Here is a 13,555-nt window from a genome sequence, read left to right on the forward strand (position 1 = left end):
CCATATAGGATGTCACGTATGTTTCATTTTATTCAAATGCAAGTAAAGGTTGAAAAAAACAATTATATTTTTTGTAAAATAATTTATATTTATGGATATTATTTTAACATTATTATATATAGAATGAAATACGGCAGTAAGCTCTTTGCAGAAAACGAATTAGTTGTTGCTGAGAACATCAATATCTTGTAATATATTTTTAACATTTTCTGCTGGTACATCAACATATTATTAACATATCTTTCCTTTGTAAAAACAATTTTGTGTCTTCTTACATCTAATACAAGGTAACCGTTATTAACAGGCATGCTAATCCCAACTTTATCTTTAATTTTCAAAAATTGTTGAATTGTAAGTTGGAGTAACGTATGTTTCACACTCGCTTATTTATGAACTTTATCACGGAATTTAAACTTACATGTAAAATCGACTTTTTTATTTTGGAATCAAATGCACATCATTCTATTGTCATAAAAATGCGATTTTATGTTTTTATATATGCATGTGTAAACAATATAAAGTCTGTTTGATAAAAGTAACGTTTGTTTCACTGTGGTTACTTAAACAAGTAAAAACACGACTAAAGTTAACAAAATTTACTTACTAATGTCAAATAGAAGTTAATGTTGATGTTATACGTGCTTTCTGACTTCAATTTCCCTTTTGATAAACTTACTTTAAAAAGTTGATAACGTATGTTTCTGTAACGTATGTTTCATTTTTTACATTGAAAGTGGGTTAAAAATGACGCAAGACCGTTAAAGCCGCCATAATTTGTGGTTAATATATCAGAGTTACACACATGTTAATATTCTTTCTTGTTTGGATTCTTCTTTGAATGGATTGGCTCTTAAATAATGGTAACGTATGTTTCTTTTTAAAGTGCTGTTGAAAAGATTTGAATAAAAAATGAAAATTTCCGAAAATAGAATAAATTTGAGAGGCTGCAAGCTTATTTTTACTTATAATTATATATATGCTGTATTATTAAGCATGCATCAATTCAATTATGTAATTTGGGTTTCACTTCTTATTGTTTTAGGTTTGTCACTTTTTATTTATATGCATTTGGCGACATTTGATCATTCATTATACCAATGAGATTTTAACAGTCAAATATAATTTTTACCAATAATCAAAGTGCATATACACACAGCAATGACTTATTGCACATGTTTCGTTTATTCTGGAACTTATTTTTCTGAAACACAATTTCAAAGTTGAAAATTCTAGGTGGCGACAGTAACGTATGTTACATTTTAGGGCATTAATGGTACTTGTAAAAGAAAAATAACAGATAGAAATGTAAAACTAAGAGTGTCCCTATTAGACAAAGTGGCAGCCACCTTTCTAACGACATTTTGACCTCAAGAAAAACCTGGGTATAAGAGCTACCCAGTGGAACATCAAATGCTGTGTTTTATTGAGAATGAGCGTTTTACTTCCATACAAAATACTTAATCACAACCGTATTATACAATTCATTTCAAAAATGCAAAAGATGGTTTAGGTGACTTTTTTGGAAACTAAAACCAGACACCAAAAATAAAGGCATTTCTGAGGCATAACGGGCTTTTTTAAAACAACATTTTTTTCCTTAACCACTTTCCTTATTTTACTTAGGAATGATCCTTAGATGAACCTCTTTGAAATTAGTATGGCACAAGAAGTTAAAAAAAATCTAATCATATATAAATTATACTACAAGGGTATTAGTCGGCCAAACCAAATCACTGAGGTTACACAGACTTACATAAAGAGAAACACATTGTGTAAACTGCTTGGCCTTAGTTTATACAGAATTTATTTTTGCTCAATTGTATTTGAAGCAATAAGTTTATTGATACACTAGAATCAGTTCTGGAACAAACCAGTACTCAACAATAAGCGTATAGTTCCTTGTTCATCTAGTTAGCAATTTAACATATAGTGTATGCATTAATACATATAAACTAATAAGTTACATTTAATTCATAAATATCAGATTGCATGTATATATCCATTTGAAGATCATTCTTACCTAAGTCATATCGATTCTTTGTAAAATAGAGACTAGCAGACTCACTAAAATGTCCAAAACGGTAAAATCAAAAGCTGTAGACTCTGTTTGATTGAGCCTATTCATAGACGGTAGTGGCAAGTACACGGTACCGTCCACGCACTACCCCAGCACCGGCTTATGCAAAATTCACGAGAATCAGCTTGTGAAGGGTTAACTCGTCGCATATTCAATAATGCTGGAAACACCATAAGTTCATATTCTATCTAGTTCGAGAAGGCATGAAGTGACGTATAAAAACGCCCTTTGTCTATTTCATTTTCTCAGACAATAACGCTGAGAAACTTTGTTACAATTTTGAGTAAGACGTACTCCATACAAAATTTGACTTAATTCATCAAATTTTCCCAAGAAGTGTAACTAGTAATGAATGCTTTGCAAGAATAACAAGTTTCAAGTTTAGTATTAGTTAAGATTTTCATTCTGTCTACTTTACTTTGTCCACGTGCATCGAAATTATTTGGTAAAGGGCATGTCATGCATGTGTTGAAACTGGTCCTTGACCAATTCAGTAGAATGGCGGTGAATTGATTTTCTGTTCTTTGTAATGATGAACATTGAGCGCTGAATCTGAGTTCTACTTAATTTCATCAAGCTTTAAAGAATACCATGTGTTGTGTATTAGCATGCAATAAATGGATTCGACAATCCACAATACAAAAGGAAAACATCAATTTTTGTTTTAGAATTTTTATTTTACAACAATAACCATTGTAAATATATTATACTGTAACAAAAAGTAAAGCAATAGCAATCAATAATTTAAAATTAATAACCAATTTAGCACATTTTCAAAATGTATCAATGTATTGCTGACGTCTCAGTTTAAACTGTAGTTTCTTCAAGTTTGGCGATACATCGTTTGTCCAACACTGAATAAATCTGGAATATAAAATAAAGAACGATAAGCACACTAGATTGACAATAGAGAAATTAATGTAATAACAATCTAATAACACAAACACATGTTTTATTTGAATTTTATTTATGTGAATAATTATAAAGGTAAAACGCAACAAAAGTCTTTTAAAACAAAAACTCGATTAAAAATCACACCAAGAACCGTTTAAAAATGTCATAAAAGTGAACCTACCCTATGAAATAATGTTTTGGAAGCTTGATGTTGACTGTAACATAATGAAATAATGATCAAATACCGGTAGACATAATTTCACATTTTGCCAATTTCATCAGGGACTATATTGTACCAATAATATTTATCTTCTTTTGCACATGCTGTACAAAGTTTTATTTTTTATTTCTTTGTATAAATGGAAAGAAAAATGGCAGCTTTTGGGTAGCTAGTTGTGTTTAGATTAAGTAAAATAATTGTTTTTTGCTATAGATTTGTTTTGCAGTATGGTTTTCTGAAACTATAAACATGGTAGATGCTTTGAAATAAAATTTATTCAGGATAAAATTAAGAATACTCCCTATCCCTATAATACCTCAGAGGTGAGACGTTCTTGCCACATGTTTTGATATTAATTTCAGTAATAAATTACAAATATTGCTTCCAGTAGAATATAAACTGGCTTTAATGCATTTAAATACTTGGGCTTGTTCATTGATTCTTTAAAGAGAAGAATTACACAAGCCCTTAAACCATGCCACTAGTTTTATTTACAATATTTTTGTTTTTCAAATGTTGTTGATGAAACATAATGTTGTTTTACAACAGGTCGATCTTATTACCATAAAGATAAAAAAAAATGATTTATTCGCATGTTTTATTATTTTGATTTGATAACGCTTACAATGTATAATTATTAATGGTTCTATTACACTGCATTTTATTTGTACCCTGTCCATCATGAAGCTGGAGCAATCTTCTCGGCCCTTTCCCACAAAAACCCTCGAGTAAGGTTATTATTGATAATAGCTGAGATGTTCCAATTGGAAACTGGAGTAATGCAAGAATGAGAAAATCCTATTAAACATCAATAGAGAAAAACAGAATCCCTAAAGAAAGCCCAACACAGCAAAATTGAAAATGTTGTAGACTGCTTAGCTCGCATAAGTCTCGGTTGCGAGCTTTTGAAGTTTGAAAGTATGTCTTAAAAGTAGAAAAATGTAAATAACACTTAATTCATCAATATCAGATTGCATGTAAAACATCCATTTGAAAACCTAAGTAATATCAATTCTCAATAAAATATAGACTAAAAGTAACAGACTCACTAAAAACGGTAAAATTAAAAGGGCTCTGTTTGACTGAGCTGATTTATGGACGGCAGGGGCAAGGACAAGTTACTGGCTACGCCCCTAGCACCGGCTTAAGCAGAATTCACGAGAATCAGCTTGTTTAGGGTCTCGTCGCATATTTCATCAAGCTGGAAACACCATAAGTTCATATCTAGTTCGAGGAGGCATGAATGTGGCATCGTCGGATACCCACGATTGATTTAACATGTTACATGGTTCGGCCGTGGGTATCCGACGATGGAATGTGGAGGAAATAAAGATATAATTATATTATTATTATGACGTATAAAGACGCCATTTGTCTATTTCATTTTGAATTTCTCTGACAATAACGCAGACAGCATTATGTACTCCATAGAAGTGCCTTCTTTTTTTTCATTAATTTTTTCAAAGAAATATAACTAGTAATGATTTGCACGGATAATAGTTTAGTATCAAGTTTGCCAGATTTCATTCTTTCTACTTTTCTTTGTCACGTGCATCGAAAGTTGACTTTTGACCACAGGCACGAGTATCGGACCTGGGAAAAAAAATATGACCAGATTGATAAAAAAAAACCTGTGTTCATCTTAAAAGTGTAAAAAAAAAAAATGTAAATAATAAGTTAACTTATAGTATATTTTTAAAGGGGGCCATTATTTACATTTTTTTTTTTTACACTTTTAAGATGAACACAGTTTTTTTTTTATCAATCTGGTCATATTTTTTCTTCCCAGGTCCGATACTCGTGCCTGTGCTTTTGACAAGTAAAGTGGGTAAAGGGCGGGTGTTGAAACTGGTCAATTCAATAAAATGGTCGTGAATAGATACCATTTTTTTGTTATGGTTTATATGTATTTGTTCAGTGAGCGCTGAATCTGAGACTTGCTACATTTGATCAAGTTTTAACGAATATAATGTGTTGAAAAAAAAACACTTTATTGTCTTGGGTCCCTATATATTACAATACAATAAACGGATTCGACAAGCCACTATACAAAAGAAAAAAGTCAATGTTTGTTTTAGAATTTTTATTTCACAATAACAAACCATAACAAAAATATATACACTAACAAAAAATATAACAATCAATAATTCAATTAATAATCAATTTAGCACATTTTCAAAACTAATCACTTTGTATTGCTGTAACCAGGTCCGAGATTAAACTGGAGTTACGTCAAGTTTGGCGATACATCGTTTGTCCAACACTGAATAAATCTGGAATATAAAATAAAGAATAATAAGCACACCAGATTGACAATGATGGAAACGTTAAAACACAAAGACATGTTTTATTTGAATTTTATTGAAGTGAAGTGTTATGTAATTATAAATGTAAAACGAAAAAAAAAAAAGATCTTTTAAAACAAAAAATCGACTAATCACACAAGAACCGTTTAAAATTTATTAAAGTGTGAACTTACCCTATCAAATAATGTTTTGGAAGCTTTATGCTGGCTGTAACATCTTGTAGAAAAGAGCAGTTTCTCAGCTCTACCGACCTTGATACATCTCTCAACAAAATCTAAACAAGCTTTGCTCAGATCTGGTAGCTCAAAATGGGAGGCAGCACAAAATAAACCTGAAATTCATAAAAACATTAATGTTATTACAAATGCAAATATCTGAAGTATTTCAGTAAAGTTGCAGCTTTTTTGCAAACGGTACAAACTTATCATGGCAATTGACCCTTTACTTTTGCAATTACAAGTATAAGTATTGTTATTTCAATTATTTATTCAATATTTATTTATTTCAATTGGTATTCAAGTATCAGTATCAGATAGATATTTACCAGCAACTGTTTCCTCGGTGATATTCACAATTCCACAGTGAATAAACTGGACCAACATTCGGAACACCTCAGAATCGTATTTCTTGACAAGGATAACAAGTCTTTGTGATAATGACCGACCTATTCCAACTGCCTTGCACGTGCTTTTCTTTGACTTCTTGTTACTTTTGGCGTTTCCTTTCTTTGTCAGCAGCTTCCATAGACATATGCTTTAATATCAGTTTGATACATAACCCCTGAAATAGTATATGGGATACATTAGATTAATCATTCAAGACGAGCTCCAAGCCGTTCATTTTAAATTACTTTTTAATATTAGATTAACGGCTGCCAAAATGAGTTCACCCCATACCAAAAAGTATAAATATAAAGGGGGAAAAAGAAAATGGTACTTAGTGGTTAAACATGTACATGTACTAGTTCTCCATAATCATTTAATGCTCATGTGTTAACATTGAAATTTCAATTAGAGTTTTCTTACAATTTAATTATTTAGCTACATGTAGTTTAATATTGTTTTTAGAATGCCATTTTCGTAAAAAAAAAACTCCTTCCTATACCAAAAGGAAGGGGGAAACAGTTTTCCCCCTAGAAGGCGACATAAATGAAATTACCTGCTTCGTGTACCCATGATTGCGCGAACTCCGTGCACTGGTACTTCACGTGGTCCAACAACAAACGTGACGTCGCACATCTCGGGCATTGCTAAAATTAGTTTCAGGTGTTCTGAGAGCGGATGTGTGCTTCTAAAATTCATAATTTCTTCATCTTTGTTCATTGGTAAGAAGTTATTATGACTGTCGTGTAATCTACTGTCAAGGCTGTCACGTGATCCCCAAGAACTGACTGACTCCATATCTGTAGATTCATAGCCCGACGAGGAATCTGAAAAAGAGGAGATTGAAACCACTTATTTAAAATAATACTTAAAATAATATTCCGTGTAAATTCGTTAACTAAATATCGAAGAAAAACACGTAAGAAATGCATTTAAATGTGTATGTCCATTCTAAACTTATTCAAAAGAAATCATATCGAAAAATTATTTTAATTATATAGACGCTATAAAAAAAATTACGTACCTTCATAATCGTAATCATAGGCTTTATTGGCGAACAAATCCTCATTTCCAGCAGCGTCCATCAATGGTAGGGTTGTATGTGATGAATCCATGTTGAAGTATTAGATTTATTGTACTGTTGTTCTCTTTAATGGCAAGTTCGTAAATGACTGAATATACTAATTTTGTGTTTTTATATACGTTTAAATGTTCCAGCTTACCTTGATCACTTTTTTATCGACCTGACAGAGCAGTTCTTGTCATTTCATGATATATTGATCTTTTTAGTTACTGGGAGATTTTAGAATAAATCTGACGCGCGAAAGTGTGAAAAATACATGTAACGGTTGGTTTGACCTTTTGTTTGTGAATTTTAATGACATTAAAATATAGTATACAATCTTAATACAAGAAGCATGTTTTTCGCAGGTTTGTTGTTTTTTTTTAGAATCTAATGCCATTTAGAAATTTGATTATAGAAATTATTAAAGGATAAGTATTTAATTTTATTACTTTGTTGCTCATTTTTGCACGCAATTATTACAATAATTTTCGTATTTATATAAAGTTTCTGTCAACATGAAGCCAGAGACATAGAATAAGATAATATGGTATATAGTGTTAACCTGCGTATGTTCCAGTGTTAACTTATTACATTATTTATCAATATATCGATAAATCACAAAAATAGTTTGATATTCAGTGTACGCCCTATATAGGTGGGGACAGGGAGGTATAATAGAGGATTGGTTATTTTTCTCAGTAGAAAGAAAATAGATGGCGAGCAGGACCCTAGTTCCTGTAAAGTCCAGTTCCCTATAAAAAGTATTGGGATATATTTTTAATTGAAGTTTACAGTACTGCTACTACACAGGCCTTAATCTGCCAAGGGAGACAAACGCCGCGAACAATGGGAGACAAGTCAAACTTATTTGTTAAACTTAATTTGATTGGTCTATTTTCTTATTGTTACCCAATCGAAATTCAGTTTGCATGACAACGTGAACTATCTTGCTCGTAAACATCTCTGTGCATGTTTTTCGTTTTATTTTGACAACCTGACTTCATTTGACCAGTATTTCATAGGATATTTGAAGTGAAACTATCGAATAAGGTAAAGAAACTTACTTTTCCCTTATTAGCGTGAAACCAGTTTATTTCGGTGAATGACTAAATCAATAATTTGACAGTTCAAGAATTTTCTAGAACAGTAGAACTAGAAGTTAAATTCCTTCTATTGAACATAATTTGTTAGTATAGCTAAGTATTTTTGTGTCATACACAAAAAACTGACAAGCAGCTAAGTAAACTTTAGATAACCAGGTCAAACTTGTGTTTGATAATAATCAGTGATAATGTGTTATTTCTGTGATTAATCTTAATCAGTTAATGACATTGTTTTGAATTTGATTAGAATTTAGCCAGATCTAGAGTGGTTGGACCAATGCTCGGTGCATACCAATGCTCGGCGTAAAAAATATTTTTTTTAGAATATCTGAAAATGTCTCGAATTATCTCCGATTTAGGTCACTGGTGCTTTTATTTACATCTTTCACCATTTTATCCTGGTGTGGTTCACTGCTGGTAAAGTCACGTGACAATGCTAATAGCAGACGAATAACCGTATGTAATCCCAACATATAAATTATTAAAATCTTTTAACACTAGAGTTCTGGGGCTGTAAAATTAAAACTAAAAGTTGGGTACTTGTAAATGTATGAACCTAATTTGGTTGTTACAATTTATTCAATATGTTTTCTTCATAAGATAAAAAAGAGATTTTATTCGAAAAACAATCCTGCATAATGTAGTATTGTACGCTGAGCTATGGTACAATTTCACGCAAACCACTCTTGTTTATCCGGACTTTCTATAGCTCCAGCCATGCACATCATTATGTGATTAGCGAATTTTACACAATGGCTATTTAAAACAATATCATTGGTCTTGAAAATGGACATATAACATTGAGGTTTGTTGACGTTGATTTGAATTTGCCATATCAAATATAGTATTTTTACGCCGAGCGTTGGTCCACCCACTCTACATGTATCACCACGGATTTATATTACAAGGATCGGACACTCCCAGTTAACCCTATATAAATGCTTAAATATCTTGTCGTGCACCCGATAAAGGTACATCGATCGTTAATTTACCGGCGCTAAGCGTAAATGCCCGTTCGCAACGGATACCTACTTTACAAAATGTCATACAGCTTTTCCATTTATTATCCGATTTTGGAAATTTAAAGTTTATTTTGAAGAAAAATACTTGTTTAATTCAAATATCTAATTTATTTTTTAAAGGTACAGTTTATCTGTCCGCAACGACGATTAAAAAATTAACTTGACGAAATCCGCGGTAAATTTACGTTTTTTATATAAAAAGCAGGTATTTGAAATTTATTTTATAACGGTACGATGATAATTTCAATTTCAAAATAAAAAAGAAGCCGATGTTAGTTATTCACAGATGATCAAAGATGCGATATTTAAGATTTATTGGGTTATGTAGTCAAATTTATTAACGCACAATTGTTTTACGGGTAATGTATTGCGGCCTTTACAATTCGCTCAACACGTGAAGAAAAATTATTCATTTTTTTAGTACAAAATATTGCCGAGATTGTCAATATTGCCATATTCATAGAATATTCAAATTTCATTCATCAATTATATTTATTAATATATATTTAATCTGTTTTCAAATGTCGGTGCAGTGAAGTAGACAATCATCGTAACAGTAAAGTACTCTCGTGTGGCTGTCTTGATTCCGGCCTTTTTAATGTCACTCGTATATTTTAATCCGTATATTTTAATTATTCTTTTTATTTGAATGCCTGTAGAAAGATATATCTGAAACTTTTTAATGTAACGCTAGAAAAACAATAAAAATCTTACAGTTTGAGTCAGTATTTTGCGAAATAAAAGTAACTTTTGATTATTTTTTACACATCGCTTAAATTTCTTTCAAGTTCAATTACTTTTGAAGGGGGTAATTACGAAGTAACAAGCGATAATTGAAAAAGTTTATTTTCAAACTTTCATTACCAGGTTACATGTGATAATTGCAACACTCAATCTTCAAAAACAAATAGAATTTGAATGTATATTTTGTATCTGCGCGGTCTCACATGTGATAAGAAAATGATTCTGAAGAGGATATATATATAAATACAATGTAAATCTATTTTCTTTATCAACATTTATAAATGAAATTGAAAATAAACAACATAATTTGTATAGTCCTTTCTTTGAAAAATAATGAAAATAAACATATGACAAATAAATCATTTGACGTCAATTGTGAAGGATAACTATGAAAAAAATCTGTTTCAAAATAAAAAAAATAATATTATAAAACAGCTGTTCTGTATGCCAATAAAAATTTCTTCCTTGCCAATCTAATGAATTCATCTATATATGAACGCTTGTCTAGAATGATTTGAAAATATATTTAATACACTAATTAGTAGAGTATTTACTATATTTATACTAATATACAGGTAATCAAACAAAAAATGTACAAATCATTTGGAAATAATTCACAAAAATAAAGACACATTTCAAACATGAATTTCTTTAAAAATATTTTAGCAATCAAGAAACAATTTTTTGCAATGCCACCATTAAACTATGTAAAAAATAATTATCTTAATCTGAATTGCGGTTATAATTCATGCTTGAAGTAAAAGGGCGTCAAAATGTAGAGAGAATGCCTAAACAATAGGCAAATATTTTTTAAATTAGGTACTTTTTAACTAAGCGTTGCAGCGTTCTATCAGCATATTTTCTTATATAAATACTTTAGCGACACAAAATAATACTGTATCAATACATTCATATGTGTATAATTTTTCACAAAGCTGCAATAACACCACATACTCTTGTGAAAATATGTTATATTTCGCACTCCGCGCGTTCCGCCATCTCATTCTGTCCAGTGTCCACCTTTATCCGATTCCGCGCATGCGCGCGACGGGACTTTTAGCTAAACGAAAGTGTCCGATCCCTGTAATATAAATCCGTGGTATCACTTACAAATCCCAGTATTCTTAATGGGACAATTTTTGAAATTCTTATAGCTCAATATTGGGAAAAAATCAAGAAGTCAAATGAACTTTGGAAAAACTGGATGTGGTTTTTATGCCTCAACCACTTAGGGGTAGGGAGAGTCATGTAGAGTTTCTTTTGTCTTTACTACTTTACTACAGTTAAATTGATTGATTTTCTATGATTTTTGCAATAATTGACTGTAACTTGGTAATTAAAGAATGGATTATCGTCATACTTTGACAAAACAACCTTTTGGACAAGGTCCAGGTCAGTGCAACTGTATAAAAAGTCTTAGACTTTAAATGACTTTGACCATTTATTTATGGAAAGGATTCATACTTGGACAAAACAACAAGTGTCACTAGAGACAGACCTATTAAAATTGAAAAAATGAAAGACTTATTTTTTTTTTTTAAGATTTGTTTAAACTGTTTATTTGTTTGCTTTTAGAAAAAGAAAAAAAAGTAGAGCATTGTCATTGCCTGGCTGTGGCTCTTGTTAAATATCAAACCTATGTTCTAAATTGTAGGAAAGACTTTGAAGTTTTGAATCATTTTAAAACTAGAAAGCTATGTACATAATTATCATTATTTCAAAGATTATAATCAGAAACATTTTTGATATAACTAAATAATGGATTTATTGTTTATTTCAGGTATATAACTAACAAATACGGAAAATGAATCCAGCTGGTATGCAGAATGCCTTGGAGGGACAACTCCTCAAGGCGACACAGGTTGTGGAACAGCAGCTTGATGCTGAAATTGAAAGACTTGATAAATTTGATGAGGATGACTTCGAAGTGTTGAGACAAAAACGTATGGATGCTTTGAAAAAAAGTCAGCAACAGAAACAAGAATGGATGAGTCAGGGACATGGTAAATACTCTGAAGTTGCGGATGAGAAAGAGTTTTTTTGACGCATGTAAAAAAAGCAAAAAAGTTGTCTGCCATTTCTATAGAGACAGTACCTTCCGTTGTAAGATTGTAGACAAACATTTAGAAATTTTAGCACCAAAACATCTAGAAACCAAATTCATCAAAATAGATGCAGAAAAATGTAAATTTTTAGTTGATAGATTGAGAATTGTAGTTCTGCCAACAATTTGTATGGCAATTGAGGGTAAGACACAGGATTACATCGTTGGGTTTGATGATCTTGGTGGAAAAGACGAATTCCCCACAGAGATGTTGGAATGGCGCTTGGGTCGTGCTAATGTCATTAATTATTCGGGGGATCTGGTGACTCCGCCCAAAATTGCTTCAGAGAAAAGAGATACAAGTGTTTTTGGTTTTGTTAAAACAAACAAAACAGTCAAAGATACCCAGTTTGATGACAGTAGTGATGAAGATGATTGGTGAAAATAGAAAAGAAGTTGTATATTATACAATTGATACTTAGAATGTAACAACAATATAATATTTATTGACAAAGTAATGATGTAAGAAGGAAATATTGTTACCAATGATTTGGTTTCATGGACAATGTAAATGGAAGCAAGCTTCGAGTTCATTCAGTGTAGCTGCCTATAACCTGAGTTAACAAGTTTATGACCTATTTCAATATAAAATTCAGAACTATGACCTTTGCTTAAGATTTTAATTAAAACCTGCGGAGATGTGTTTTATATTTATTTGAATATCAGTAAAATTACTAAATGACAGTTAAATTGTGAAATCATTTTTAATTGCAGGATATTGTATTTCATTTCGCTCATTTTTTCAGTAATTCTTTAATACTTATTTTATATCATAAGTTATTCATATTAAGAATGTGTTCAAGAATAAATGAATTTCTGTGATATTTTGTTGTTTATTGATTCATTTACATAAGTTGACAAAGTCTTAGAAATTAAATCTATTGAAAAGAAGTGACGCTTTATAAATTGGTGGAATTCTCATTGAATCACTTTATTTTCTACATAGTTTTATAATAGGATGATAAAAAGTTTGAAGTTTCATCAGTAGAATAATTTGTTGACCTGTCTATAAATTGTCATTTCACATTTTGCTAAGAATGTCCTCAAAAATTCTGTACTTTCAGACTGCATGTTTTATTTCTGTGTAATAAAACTGACTTGCGGTGTACCATAACAAGTATTAGCTTGTGGCATAAACTAAGTTGTCTTGTAGATATGTAAAAATTTTAAGAGTAATGTTTAACAGTGCAATACTGAAAACTTACAACCGTTAATATTTGATGTACTAAGAGAGAAATATTGTTGATTAAAGTAATGTTTGATTATCAATTTGGATGGGATTACCAATTATTAATCAGTATGTGAGTAAAACCTTCCAATCATTGATTTTATTGTTCCCCCCGCATACATGTGAACTTTTTTTGATGATCAAGTGGGAGATTTTTCTTAACAAAAAAAAGGGAGATTTTAGAATTTG

The 13,555-nt window shown here is 30.9% G+C and overlaps 2 protein-coding genes across 2 annotated transcripts; one reads left to right on the forward strand and one right to left on the reverse strand.

Moving 5' to 3' along the window:
- Nucleotides 1-5,407: 5,407 nt before the first annotated feature.
- On the reverse strand, nucleotides 5,408-7,214 carry LOC132756186 (serine-enriched protein-like). The gene is made up of 5 exons (XM_060747192.1): nucleotides 7,124-7,214; nucleotides 6,656-6,926; nucleotides 6,042-6,250; nucleotides 5,671-5,828; nucleotides 5,408-5,464 (listed from the first exon to the last, which is right to left on the reverse strand). The coding sequence occupies exons 1-5, from the start codon at nucleotides 7,212-7,214 to the stop codon at nucleotides 5,408-5,410; spliced, it is 786 nt and encodes a 261-aa protein (XP_060603175.1).
- An 846-nt stretch (nucleotides 7,215-8,060) lies between these two features.
- Nucleotides 8,061-12,960, forward strand: LOC132756189 (thioredoxin domain-containing protein 9-like). Its single transcript, XM_060747194.1, is given in 3 exon segments — nucleotides 8,061-8,215; nucleotides 11,815-12,069; nucleotides 12,071-12,960. Coding segments are annotated over 2 exon segments (681 nt in total). The 5' UTR covers nucleotides 8,061-8,215; nucleotides 11,815-11,838; the 3' UTR covers nucleotides 12,521-12,960.
- Nucleotides 12,961-13,555: the final 595 nt, after the last annotated feature.

The sequence above is a fragment of the Ruditapes philippinarum genome, unplaced genomic scaffold, assembly GCF_026571515.1.
Source record: "Ruditapes philippinarum isolate M1 unplaced genomic scaffold, ASM2657151v2 ctg669_1_1_1_1, whole genome shotgun sequence".
NCBI lineage: Eukaryota > Metazoa > Mollusca > Bivalvia > Venerida > Veneridae > Ruditapes > Ruditapes philippinarum.